Source organism: Psittacula echo (genome assembly GCF_963264785.1).
Source record: "Psittacula echo genome assembly, chromosome: 5".
Lineage (NCBI taxonomy): Eukaryota > Metazoa > Chordata > Aves > Psittaciformes > Psittacidae > Psittacula > Psittacula echo.
In genome coordinates this window covers 4,963,026-4,977,353 of record NC_137739.1, presented here as the reverse complement: position 1 = coordinate 4,977,353, position 14,328 = coordinate 4,963,026, and the positions used below count along the sequence as shown (strand labels likewise).

General features: G+C 50.4%; 1 protein-coding gene across 1 annotated transcript in view; it reads right to left on the bottom strand.

Annotated features, from left to right (window-relative positions):
* Nucleotides 1–526: 526 nt before the first annotated feature.
* GRIFIN (galectin-related inter-fiber protein) overlaps nt 527–14,328 on the bottom strand; it is a gene marked incomplete at both ends in the record, with an annotated part of 39,318 nt that continues 25,516 nt past the window's right edge. Inside the window, 3 exons of the mRNA XM_080620220.1 lie at nt 527–691; nt 1,163–1,325; nt 1,406–1,485. Coding sequence (XP_080476346.1) covers nt 527–691; nt 1,163–1,325; nt 1,406–1,485 — 408 coding nt within the window. The remainder of the gene's footprint in view (nt 692–1,162; nt 1,326–1,405; nt 1,486–14,328) is intronic.

Here is a 14,328-nt window from a genome sequence, read left to right as displayed (position 1 = left end):
CTGCCCAGTGAGGGATGTCTCAGCAGGGATTTCCACGTTTTATTTCATTGGCAAATATTGGTAGCATTTTTACCCAGCTCCTGGAAACAAATGGGCTTTTCCATTCCTAACATCTGTACCCATTACATCTTCAACCATGTGGCAAGCTGAGGGCTAGTGCTAACTCACACCTACAACTTCTAGGGCAACATTCCAGGTGTCCAGGCTACTACTCAAGGCAGATGTCTGTGTGCTGTGGTGATCTGTCAGGCTGTCCAACAGCAAAGACCTACAAAGCCCATCGTGTACCCTAAGGCATGAAGGCAGAAGGTCTTTGATGATCTGGGCTACAGTCAGTGACATGGCTTGGTGCTGTCTTAGTGACATGCAGTGGGAATGACCATTGCTTCCACTATAAGAACACACGTGTAGCTATCTCGCTGGCTAATGATGGTGTGTGTTGGGTGGAAAAAGGGAGGAGATGGTCCCTTGGCTAGATCAAGAGCTTAAGCAGGAACGGTCTGTGAGGCTGTCCCAACTCCAGTCTCTAGTAAAAGCCTCGTTTGGTGATTTCCACTGAAGAAATGGCAATATCATTGAGAATCTGCAGCTTGGTGATGGATGAAAGCCGTTTCTGCCGATGCTTGTACTGCAAGATTTTGTTTTCATCAATGAAAATGTGGAAATAGTCCTGGTCAGAGTAGATTTCAACCTGAAAGAGAGACTGTGTTAGGTCCACCATGTGGCCACATGTCCTCACTGGACCTTGCTGCCATCATGTCTGTGAGTGCCTGGATATGGATGTTTGCATCTGCAACCCAGTAGAACCCTGCCAGAGCTGACATACACACTGCTCACCCCAGTTTTGGGAAAAGAGAGAGAATAGCTGTGTTCTTTGCTTCATGGTAACAGAAACTGGCGATAAAGCAAAGCCTAAATTGAAAACAGATGGAGCATCCAAGAATTACTGCTGGAGCTCTGTGTGTCTGTGCCAGAATTCAGTGTAAATCAGCAGTAAATCAGGGTACAACAGAAATACTAACATGAGACAGCCAGAAAGGGGATGCTACTTGGTATAGTGCTGCAGGAAAAGCAGGGCTATATCTGTGAGGAGGACCCCAGTATTGGCTGGGTCATTCCTGTTCCATCACTGAGGACATCTATGGGGTGATGGGGGGTTTACCTGGAATGACTCCTTTGCTTTGAAGGGGAAGGTGTTATTAACCTCTTCCTTCCCCCAGTGGTTGGCAAGGAAGGAGTTGCAGACGATCCTGGAGCTGGAGAAGCGAGGATTAAAGTGGAGAGCGATTTGGTCTCCAGGATCACAGAGCAAGTTGATTTCAAACCTGAGACAGGGAGAGAAAGAGGAGATGGAGCGATGATGCTGGCTCTTGTGAGCTGGGATTGCTGCAAGCAGTGTCCTTACATGCTTGTGCTGGAACTGGTCTCACCCTTGACCACGACGCTCCAGCCGGGACACATCCCCTCTGGGTACAGGGCCTCGAACTGCCGACAAGGAGGTGATGGTGAAGCATGGTAAGGTGGGAGAGGTGCACAGCCCCATTTATTCCTTATACTCCATCTTTCTCATCCTATCATCGTTTTCTCCTTTCTTCCCCGTTCCCATTCAGGTACTTTCTTCCCCTGCCTTTTTCTCACTTCTATACAATCTCAGGGGCTCTAAATTGATAAGAAATGAAGTTGCTCCAACATCCAGGGGATGAAGTGGGATTTGCTGTCCCTGAGGTCTTTTGTGAAGAGCTGGGTGGGATCAGGAAGCAAATATTGAAGAAGAACCTGGATGCCTTCATTGTCAGCAGGGCACAAAGACTGCTCCTTTGCCCGCCTGGGCAATATGAAATCTGAAGCAGAAAACTTTGTGATGCTTCGAAGCAGGGTGTGAAAGATAAGGAGTGGGTGCAACCAGCCTGCCGTCATCAAGCACTGCATGGGGGGCTCTTCCCATAAGCTCCTGCCTGATCCCCCATTCCACCTATTTCCCCCATCTCCAAGTTTAAACTGGCACAAAATGACCTAGAAAATGTTATTTTTTTTTTTAATAATACATAGTTTTATTAAATAACTCATTTTAATAACAAGTGCTTGGTCATTTCACCCTGCTTTTTTTAGCATTCTAATGATCCTGCATTTCTGATCATCCCTCTCTCCCAAACCTATTGCTTGCACTGAAAAGATCTTTCCAGCCTTGGCATCTCCACAGCCTTTCCCTACCTGTTTCTGCCATGATGCCTCATTTTCCAATGTGTTTTCAGGATATGTATGTTTTTAGGCAGGAGGTGAGGCATGACCATGGCCACCCTCATGCCCTTGTGCCTGCCTACTCTTGGAGGGCAGTTTTGGGAACCTGCACATGGTTGTTTAAAGGCTCTGACCACACCAGTGTTCACCCCTGTGAAACACAGAGAGCTGATGGAGCTGATGTTCCTTCTCTGAACCAGTGGTGATGGCAGCACCCAGATTCACCTTGCCTTGATTCTTGGCTTGTCGTCACTGTAACAAGCCCAGCGAAAGACACACCATGAACACAGGAAACAGCAGTTCCCTCTTTGCTGCTGGCTGTCCCAGCAGGGACGGATGGCAAAGCATTGGTTGGAATTTAGCCTCAGCTCAAACCCTCCCAGCCAGAAGTGCTGCAGCATTAACCCACACCAGCCATAGTATATCCAAGATGAAACATCTGTCCTATTGCCCTTTATTGAGAGCCATGAAGCTCACAGTTTTGCAACAGCCTGGACCAGACTGCAATAGGACAATGCCACAAGTAGCATCCCCACGTCTTTCGGGATTTGTACCTTTCTTGCTCTTATCTGTGCCACTTTCCTTCACCCCCTGTTTAACCCCATGCCTTCACCCCTCAGACAGACCAGGCTGTACCAGATCCTGTCTTCAACACTTACCCTCAATGCCATCCTCTTGCCTGTCCTCGTCCTGCAGACCGACCTGGGGTGCATGGCCTGCAGGGTCTATATAGAGGCCACCAGCCTGGAGCCCACATGTGTGGGGATTAGCACCAACAGGAGCTGAGGTCTTGCTTTTCAGAGTGGGCTGGGACATGGGGAGCAGTAAATCCTGCTGCCTGCCCAGCGGGGTCAGCCTGCTCATGCGTGCAGGGCTAATCCAGCCGTGCTGCTGCCTGCACAAAGGCAGCGGTGATCAGGCAATCCTGAGCTGTGAGTGATGGAGCTGGCGTGCAGCAATGATGGGCAGACAGGCATTCACACTGTGATCTGTGTGTAATGCATGAAGGAAGGATGGATGGGGACTCCCAAAGCTCAAGAGATACTGAGAGTCCCATCAACTGCAAGGTCCAGAGAGAGGGGAGGTGGCTCTGAAGGGGCTCATCTTCACCCTGACCATCAGAGACGCCTTTTTCTCCCTGTTTTCTTTCTGTTCACTCTCTCTGGGTCACAGCCTGGCCTGAAACAAGCTGATGCCAGCTCTGTCAGAGCTGCTTTTCCACCTCGCAGCACGCTGGTGTTGGTGAGACTCGGGATGCTGCTATGCTGAGCTCAGCACGCCCCAGCTCTGCGCTTCCTTTCCGCACTGGGGACAATACAGGGATTTGGGAGCCTTTGTCCGATATTTCCTGTCATGGAAAAGCACCAAGAAATGAGCAGCGATGAAATGAATTTCAGTGATGGGGATTTTCAGACTGACAGTCAGCATGTACAGCTGGGTGAAGCGAGCCAGGGAAGGGAGAGATGGGTGCACCCCTTCCTTAAAACCAGATGCTGGCCCCATCCCTGCATGCACAGGAGGCTGCAGCACTTCCCGGCTGGTCCTACAGGACTTCATGGCTTTCATGGTTAAAACTTCCCCTCTGTATGGGCAGCAGTGCTGATGTTACTTAATGTGTTTATTCTATTTCCAGCAGATAAGCGGAATGAGAGCTGCTATCCCAGGCTCTGGTGCCCTTGGCAGATGATTAGAAATGCAATCCAGTGGACGTAGAAGCCAACAGCCTCTCTCAGGGCTGAAAAAGCCAAGTCCCAGCTGGGATTTGCCCATTTGGACTCCCACAGAACTGAAGCTTGTGAAGCTGAGCTCTGCCGCGGTCTCCTTGCTCTGTGCCAGGGAGCAGTGGAGCAGAGCTCTGTGCTACAGATGGCAGCATTGGGACGTGCAAAGGAGCCGTGAGCCAGCAGCAGAGGTGCTGAGGTGGTGGTGCCAGGGCCAGGGACATCCCACCCATCCCTCCTTGGGCTACCATAGGATGCTGGACATTGGCCTCTCCAATGTGCCCGGCCATATGTCTCCCCTACTAATGGCCTGAACCCGAAGTTGTGCTTTCACCCTTAAATCATCCCTCCCTGGTTGTTTCTCCTCTCAGCCAGGCAAAGGACTGCAGGGAGAAGGGACCGCTTGTGGGATGCTGGACAAAACCAGACTGCATTGCAGTCCTGCACATAGGAGAGGTGTGAGCTGCAAGCTAAATAACTGTGCCAGGTTTATCATAACTCTGCTAATGAAATCAGTGCACTGGGGAAGGCTTGGGCACTGCAGGCCAGGTCACAGTGCAGTAGGATAACAGAGTACATCAAGCCATGGTGGGACAAATGCCATCTCCTTTCCTTGCCCAGAGGCCGCATCTCACCCACATAGTGCAGAAACCAGCGTGAGTCATGACCTCTAGAGAAGCTGTTGTAGCTCTTTATGATTTCTATATGATTTTATGCTTGTCACGAATCTGTGCACAGTCTGACCTGGCAGTGTGATGTCCCAGCCACACCGAGACTCCTTCCAGTTTCCACTGGTTCCAGCAACAGGCATGGAATTTGCTTCCCTGATGCAAAAAGCTGCACCAGGCCAAGCTGCACTGGGAGCCATAGGCCTGCCCTGTGGGAGAACAACAACAGTCAGTGAAGGCAGGTTTGGAGAGATGGGAAAACTCTCAAGGAAGGAAGGGGAGTTTAGATTGCTCCAGTTTTGGGGAGAGCAACATCTGAGATACTCAGCACTTCCCAAAATTCAAGGCTTTGCTTCCTGTTGGCATCTCAGTGAGAGCAAGAAAGGTTGCTTGGGAAAAATGCAAACTCAAGTGTTTCACCAGTACATGGTGCCCAAATACCAACTGGTTTTACAAGTGCACTTTTGTTTGCCTTTGTGCTACTGCTCAGAAGCTATCATCACATCTGCCTGTTTAGCAAGGAGAAAGGGTCTGTAAATACGTGTAAATCTCAGATGCTGGAGGCAGCACTGGGGGGGTAGTTCTCAATGTCATAACTGTTCCTTCTCTTTGGTGATGGATGGAAAAATCTCACACATGCTGATTGTCTGCCACTGGGATACAGAAAAGGCAGATACAGGCTGAGGTGGAGGGAGTCTAGCATAGGAAAGAATGGTTTGGTTAACTGCAGGGGAGGCATTAGCAGACCTGCTTATACATTTGCCAGCCATTTGCTCATACAACCATCAAGCATTTGCACCTTTCCTCAAGCATGTGCTGCTGTTTGTCCCACAAACAAAGTGGCAGAAATACCCAGTGAGGAGCTCAGCACTCTGCTTCCCATGGGAATTTTCATGCAAGGCTCCCCTGTGCTGCACCGGGTGCGTTTCTAGACCTGTGATTATTTCCATTGGTCTCTAGAGGTCTCCAAACACACAGCCTGGATTTTCAGGACCTGAACACTCCCTATATCGGTCCTCTCCTTGAGCACTGCCTGCCTTTGAAGTTCACTCACCAAGTGATGCTCCAGTATCTGACACCTACTTTGGTTTTACTGTGAGCTCATGTAGGAAAGAGGTGTCCATCCCATGATTAACTCAGTCGAGCCCCAATGTGAGTGGCTGGTAAAATATCTGTCCCATATCTGCCTTGTTCTGCCAGCTGGGAACATCAGCACACAGAGCTGGCTGTGCCCATGCCTGCCTTATATTGCTGTATGTGTCCTCAGACATTATTTCACAGCCCTGTCTCCAGTTAATATTCACCCACATGTGTACTCACACACATATATAGCATCCACTTGACCTCAGCAGTATATACCTACTGGAGGCCTGTGGTCACAAATCAACCCACATCCCTTAAATACACCAATGCAAACAAGCCAGCCCAGTGCTCCTGTGCTGCCCATGGACTTGCAGAGCTGCTTTGGTACCTGATGGCCATAGCAGAGTGGATGTGGACACAGGGATGCAGCCAGAACTGAGATCCCCTTGAAGTCACTCTTGGCTAACTCTCTTAGGGCTAGCCCAGGGGCCTCCAGCCTTGCAGTCTTGTGGAATAACTTTATATTAAGCTGAGAAATGATGTATTTTTAGTGGTGGGCTCTAACAACCTGCCAGGCTGGGCACAACAATGAGGCTGCAAATGATGCCATAGCAAAGTCCCTTGCTTTTTCTTGCTTTGAGCATCCCCATCCAGCCACCACCCATTACCTGTCTGGGGAAAGCACCATGACTCCCTCCTCCAACCCAAGGATGCAGGTCTTTTCCTCCACCTCTGGAGCCAGAGGGATTCAATGTCTTTCCTAACCTCCCATGCTCTTTGTTTGAGGACAATAGCTTTGCAGAAAGAAAGATATAATGAAACAATAGCCTGGGTGCAAGCAGAGCCTCTGGGCATTGCCTGTGTGCTGCAGGCAGGCTCAGCTCCTTCTCTTTGGTTACCCCAAAACCATGTGGGTCTCCCAGAGCCTTCCCCACCAGACCAAACCAGGGGCTGTGCTTTCCCCATCACACGCCTCTGTGTGAGTCTTCTCCAGACTTGCTTATCTGTCGCTTGGCAGTATTTATACCTCCTCCACAGCCATTCCAGTTTCTCCAGGGAATTCCTAAAGCTCCCCCATGCAATCAGGAGTCAGCCCTCTGCTGCAGTCACACCGCCTCGGGAATGTGTTACTCTGGGAAGGGTTTTGGCACGTTGCTTTGCCAGCTCACCCTGATTCCCTTTCCCCCAGACCTACAGCTCTGCATTAGCTCCCTGCTCCTGGTTGGAAGCTCTCTCCAGTGCTGTTGTCTACAGTCAACATCCGGAGACCTCTCATCTTGTTCTATGCTAGGCTGGATGGTGTGAGTGCTCCTCCAGGCTTAGTGCTGGAGAGGGGGACTGTTTGTGGCTACAACCCTTTTGAGTTAAACCTCAGTGCAGCAGACTTGGGTATCTATTTCTGCAGTCTTCCCTTGCTGTGCTTTACTGGACTGGCCAGAAGAGGGCTGGAGACTCCAGGCAAATCTCTACGATAAATGATAAGCATCCAAAAACTCACACATAGGTCTAACTCTAGAAGAGCCTGATGCAACACCTGCTATGCTGTGGGATGCGGATCAGCCCTGCAGCCTGCACCTCTCAAACCTGCTCTGAGGAGACTTCTGTCTCTCACAACATGCCTGGCAGAAGGAGTCCCTTGCAGCCACTCAGCCTAAACATCCCCAGGCAGCTTGTCAGAGAAAGAAAACATCACACCCCGTAAGGTGGCAAGAGAAACAGGGAGATGCTAACACCCCGGCACGCACTGCCTGGTGTTGACTGAGCTTCCTGCACCTCATTGGAGTGTCAGCTCCACTAACAAGCTGCTGGGAATGGCCTTGGTGCTGATGGCTTCTGAGGCCAGAAATCTGTCATATCTTCAATCTTTTGACTGCTTGTTAGCAGGTCCCATCATCCTCCCAGTGCTAGGGAAAGGGAGGGTATGTTCTCTCTCTCAGCAGCCGTTCAGGTATGAAATCTGGTTTTATGCTTGCTGTCCACTAAGTGGGGAAAGGAGCCTGATCTGGTCCTGGTCAGTGCCGTGAATGTGAATCACTACAAGCAAAATCTCTGCCTCCCATTACACCCTTTCCCCATGCAGATAAAAGGAGAAGGTGATCCCACCCCCATCCCACTTGTCCCATGAACCGGCACAAGTGCAACTGAGGCCAAGCCCAGAGCTTCTGTTGTCCCTGCACATCTCCTGCTTGCCGCTCAGGACTTCCCTTTGCGCGGCTTTGAGGAGCAGGGATGAAAGGCAGGGCAGTGGAAACACAAAGCACGCCTGGTTTATTTTATTTATGACTAGACTCTGCTTAAAAGGAAACCAACATTATCAGCTCCAGCACCGCCGGGTCAGATGAGTAAATGAAAGAGGAGGGTTCAGTTTATGATCTGGAGCTTGAATTTGCTCTTATATGGGCATCCCCACAAGGCGTTGCTTGCTGCCACCTTGACTCTACTCAAGTCATGGGGATGGCCAGGCTCCAGCCAGAAACTGAGGCAGAGGTGAAAGGCATTAGGCAGAGAGAGCAGTTGAGCTCAGGTTGTATCTACCCCTACTTCCTTGGCTCAGGGCCATTACATGTGCTGCAAGACAAACGTTGCTGCAGCCAGCACATCCCAGCCAGTGGGTATCCATACCTGCCACATCATTATCCAGCCAGTCATTGTGAACCAGGACGTCATCATTTCTTGCTCAGTTCCCCATGGAGAAGGTGGTAAAGCTGCATCAAAGCAGGTCCCATTGCCCTCACCAGCTGGAAAGGAGTGGTGGGTTTGGGGCACGGCTCACCCATCACTCCTGCTCAGCACTGCGAGGTGCAGGCAGGCAGAAGGCAAACACGCGACCTGGCACGGGCAATTGTTTACTGCCTGGGGTTCATAGAGCAAATATTTGATCATCTGTAAATAATTGCCCTGTTGTATATGCAGGGACCTGATTTATCCTGCTCCTTGGTGATACCTTCCAAACTCCCTGGGGAGACATCTGTCTCCCTCTTCCTGATGATTAATGGGGGAGGAGGAGAGCTGGCGCTGGGCCTCGCCGTGCTCCTCAGAGTCAGTGTGGGTGTACTGCGTGTCCTTCCATGGTGGTCTCTGGCTCAGAGCTAAAGCAATGACAGATCCTCAGGAGGAGGAGGGGTACATGTGAACTCTCCCTGCTCATTTACATTGAATCCTTGGTTCCTGGGGAGCATCATCAGCACTGCTGAATCCCCCTCAATCCCCCATCCCCTCACTGCAAACTCTTGCCAGTTCAGAAGTGTTTCCCAGTGGCTTCCCAGGTGAGGTTAGTCTCCAAGGGCCAGGCTTTGAGCAGCTCTTTTTCTATACTGAGTGATTTACTGCCCCAAAACTCAAGAGGAGGGGAAGGCACATCACTAGAGGGGCTGCAGCTTGGCAGCATGCTCTGCTCCTGTACTGGCTGTGAACACAAGTAACAGCAAGACCATCTCTTGATGATGCTCTCCCCTGCAAGCTTCAGGCCAGCTCCTTGACCAGAGAGAACGCATGGCAACGTGCCTGAGCATGGCACAGGCTGGCCATGCTTCGCCTATCAAAGCCTGGATTCCTCCCCCAGGGACCAAGAAGTGGGTTGGAGCCTCAGCCTCATGCCTGCAGGTAGGTTTCGAGAAGACACAGAGGAGAAGGAAGCCTGTAATTGGAGGGAAGTGACCTGCAGGGTTTTGGGGATGCTCTGAGATTCATGGAGCAGCCAGACACAGGTGTATCCCATGTGCTGGGATAGCTGATTTTACAAGGACAGCTCTGGTTTGGGGACATCAGGATTTGCCCTGCCTTTCCACCATTTGTAATTGAAATATATTAACATAAGGAGTCCTACTGGGGTGCTGGCGTTGTACAAATCTTCCCATGTCTGTGTTTGATATCCCCATCAACTGTCCTACAGGCTGGGTCCTAGAGAAGGTCCAGTTTGGGTTCAGATGTCAAAAAGCACCAAAGGAGGATGAAAAGGTTCAAAAGAGGAGAAAAATAATAAGGCCATTGGTGTCACAAACCCTCCAGCACCAGGCTGTCATCTGCCCTGCTGCATCAGTGGCATAAAGGGACTGTGATGTTTGCAGAGGGGAGGCAGGGTCCACTCCCCATCCCAGCCTCTGGGTGGGATGACACATGCGAGGTGAGTGGTGAGAAGTGCATTTTCAGCCTGGCAGGACCTGACACACATCCAAAGGGTACCAGATCCAGCAAGACCCCATACACATGTGCCACAGGCCACCAAATCAACAAACCCCTGAGCCTGGAGACCTGGTCCTTTTCATGTGGGCTCTGATCTTTGCTACACAGGGCTGGTGGCTGAGGAGAAGTGCCGGGTGTTGCAGCAACATGCGAGATGCAGCTGGGGAGGAGGATGCAGCTATTTCGGAGAGCAGGGAGGAAGAGGAAGGGCTGCTGACAAAGACTGAAACTAGAAAAATGACGACGATGACAAAAACCTTCCTCCCATTTAGGGAACCGACTGCATTTCTTTCCTGGTGTGACCAGGATAGCTCAAACCAAGAGATACAAGTTCAAGTTGCTAAATTGCAACTCTTCGTGTCCCAGGGCTGATGTCCTGTTTCAGTTGGAAAGGACCAAACTCCCTACCAGAGGCATCAGTCTCCTGACCTGCTTAATGGGCTGGGAGGTGCTTTTAACCAAATGCCTGCCTCCTTTGCCTGGCTTCCCTCCATCCTCTTCCCAGGCCATTGTAGAGGGTGGCACCGGGAATAACTGCCTTGCTGTCACATCTTGGAGCCTGGGAGATGCCAAGATGGTGCCCTGGAAGCCAAGGAGGTGGTACCCGATGGTACCATATTTGTTGGAGATTCTGGAGCACATGGTGATGCTGAGGAATGAAGAAGGGGAAGTGTATCCTTCCCTACAGCCACGTTTGTTGCTGGCTGTCTGCTCCTCTGGAGCTGGAGGAGCAAAGAACGCAGCTCCCCCTTGGGAGATCTGCTCCTCTCTGCCCCTTCCCTCAATGAGAATCCCTGACCCCGCTCCAGCTCTTCTTTTGCAGACAGTAAAATTGTTCTTCTTGAGACAAACACAAAGACAGTCCCTGCCCCAGGGAGCCTGTGGTCAAGGCGAGGAGATGCCATGTTATTTGGTTTCATCTTTATTTTCATTCTGGCTTTTAGAGTTTGCAGATGGGCTCTAGCCACAAAGTCTGGAGACAGGTCCAGCTTCCAGTGACTCCTGACTTGGGTGGAGGCTGGATCCAGGCTGCTGATTCAGTCCCTCTCTATTTCTGGTGCTGGATTTATACGTAATCTGCTTCTGTACAGTTATGGATAGAGCTGGGCAGGGTGTGAGAATTTCAGCAGGGAGGTGAAGGGATGCTTTATAAATGAAGCATTTGTGAGCGCAAGATTTCAGCAGGAGGAAGGGATATGAACTGGCAGCAAGAGCATGGCGTGGGTGTATGCCACGTGCCTTGCAAAGGGCTTAATCTGCCGAAGGCTCAACCGAGACCTATCCACACCTTGACTGCAATTTTCCTGCTCTGGGAAGTGGGGTTGAAGCCACATCTGCATCTCAGTAGCAGCTCAGGAGAAGCCAAGGCGCGCTCAGGAGCTGAGGACAGAGCTGTAACTCCACAATGCGCTATATCCATCTTTCCCACTCCTGCCATGGCTGATGGCAGGATTCCAGCCCCCTAGGGCTAGGGAGCAGGCACAGAGGGAGATGCCCATTTGCCACAGTCAGGGATAAAGCTCCCATGGATGGGAAAGGAGAGGGGCTGCAGGGTTTCAGCCTCCATCTCCAAGAGTGATCAGAGGTAGCTCTGACCTGCATCAGCACTTCATCAATCCTGTTTTGTACTTAATGTGGATCGTAGCCTGGGGAGAGCTTGTTCGACCATGGCTCTGCTCCTCATATCCTCTGCTTCTCCTCCTCCTCCTTTAGATCTGGCTGCTGGGAGAAATTAGCTTTAGCTTTAACCAAACTGTGAGGGGGTTTCCAAAACATCTGGAACAGCTCATGGAGCTGGAGTGGAGTGTAACGCTGAGGGTGGAAACAGGGTCATGGAAACAGAGGCACCCTGTTGGATTAATGCTCCATAGCGGCACTTGGGAAGGGCTGAGTTCAAATCCTCACTCTATTCACAAAGGAAAAGAGTTGGGAAAATCCCAGTGAGACCCTGTTCATGCTATCACATGCCTCTGGGTCCTGCTCCACAGGGACCATGCCTGGAGGTGGTCCCACCAGTGCTCACCAGTGCCCATCACCTTATCACAGGTATATGGCACTATGATGTGAAGGGCAGCATGGGTGTTTTGGTCTCCCAGACCCAAAGCCTGCTCCGATATCCAGGGTGGGAGGAGGCCTAGAAAGAAGCCTGTATTTTGGAAAGAGCAATGAGGCCCCTCGGGTTATTCAGAGGCTGCCAGCTTGGCATCCATCACAGCTGGAATACTGAGATGGCTTTTAATACAAAGCAATGTGTAGTTAATTAAAGGAGGGGGTGTAACCGATGCCAATCCTAGAAAATGATGAAAATAGATCTCTGCTAACTTCTTCATTTCTACAAGGCTTGGACTCGGGTTGATAAAGATGATGTTGTCAACGCAACAGCCTTGGTTGTGTGGTTTGACTTGGCATTTGGCCATGGTACAAATGGAGCTGGAGTGGAGTCTACTGCTTAGATTGATTGATTGATAAACACTAATGATATAAAACCATCACGGCTCACCTGATGGGAGGGCAAATGATGCTGGCTATGAGCTGGGAGATGCAGCTGCCCTGGGGAATTGTGGTCGTGCAGCCGCCTTTCCAGTGGAGTTGGTTCTGGATCCTCCCCAGTTTTACCTGTTTGCTGAAAAAATAAGACCCTTCTGAAAACATTTGTAAATGGCTGTTACAAAATAAGCCAGATCATTCAGCTTGGTGCAAGCCAAAACTGCCTCTTTTAGTACAACCACATGGAGAGTCTAGGAACAAAAAGGGAAGGTGGTATTTATAGGATGGGGTAACCTCTTTGTCTTGGGAAACAAAGCACGTGAAAGCCATAGAGCACCATGGGGTTTAGGCTTGTTTTAGTGGGGCAACCTCTAATAACATTTTTGTGACACATCAGAGGTGCTCCAGGCTCCCAGGGTCCCCAGATTTGTGCTTGCAAAGTACTGTAGTAACTGACTATATCCCTGATGTAATGCAGCAGCCATGAAGGCAACCACCATCCTCGGATGTGGTGGATGGAGGTTTTATTTGCTGTGGCAGTGGGGTGGGAGCACGGAGAGCAGTGTCCCCAGCTCTAGTGTCCCCTTGCCAAGGATTAGGGATGGCACATTGGGAGTGTCCAGGAAAAGAACCCAGAAGTGATTCAGGGACTGGAAACATTGCTTATGCAGACAGGGTGGGGAAGCTCTCTTTGCTTATTGAATGCTATTTATTTTGGCATTATGTATTGAAAAGTTTTACCTGATGGATCATGGTATCCCTCAACATCAGGGTTGAGGTGGGAGAGGGTTTCCAAAGCCAATAGTCGAAAGCAGGATAAGATCAAATGTGTGGATACCAAGGGACACAACTTTGGGCTGGAATGAACATTCAGATCATACGAAGTATTTAAAAGGAGCCTGGGACACATCATCTCCCACATTGACTGCCATGGAACTTCCGTAGAGAGCATTTAGGAGACAAGGTGAAGGACTCCTGCATGCTGTGGCAGGTGCCTCCAGCTGCCAGCCCGCAGCAGGCTGGCTGGATTTAAACCCTGACAGCCTCAGGCTTTCCCATCCAGGCGTGAAAACAAGCTGTGAAAAAACATGTCACTGAAGTATTTTGCTTTCGGATGGGTTGATCTTTCCAGGCTCAGAGAAAGGACACGAGGAAGCTGCCATCAGATGTGAGCGCACCAGCCCCGACTCCACAAATATCTGAGTAATATTTCCTGAGCTTTATGTGTTATTCCACAATAAATCTGAAAAAAAATGGAAAAGAAAATGTTTTACCGGACTGTGCCGCACGGGATTCCCTCAGGTAACCCCCTGCCTCTCTCAGTCCCATGCTTGGTCGCTGCCGACCGCATTCACCCTGGTGTCCATGGACAGAATCCTGGTGGGATCAAAAGCTCAAACAGGGATGCTGACCCAAGTGTATCACCCATGGGACACCTTCCCCTTCTCCATCATGCCTCATGTGCGCAATGCCAATGTAAGGATGGGTGCCATCCTCTCAGCTCCTTGTTGAACGCACAGCCTGTTGTTTACGTAGGACCTCCCTAAAGTGCCTTTGCTGTTGAGCTGTCTGTGCTGCTCCCTGTATTTGAACTCCTTATCACAGCTTTGCCCTGGGAACAGGCAATCAGGAGGGTGCGCTTTATGGGTTGATAAGGTTTTATTGCAACAGCCTTATTGATGGGATGTCTGAAATAAAGAGGTAGGGGCCCTGCATCTGGGTGAGGGGAGAGGGAGTTCAGAGCAGCTCCACTTTCCATTAAACTAATTAGTCTGGACACAGGTTTTAAGTAACACCCGGGCAGTTTTGGGTCCAGCTCAGGCACGCTTGGGAAGGTCCATGTTAGACATCTCCAGGAGCTGCTGCAGTGTGTATCTAGGAATTTGGTTTCACTGATACATGTATTTCCATTCCCTGCAAGAGGAAGCAGCGCATGGGGATATGGTGTT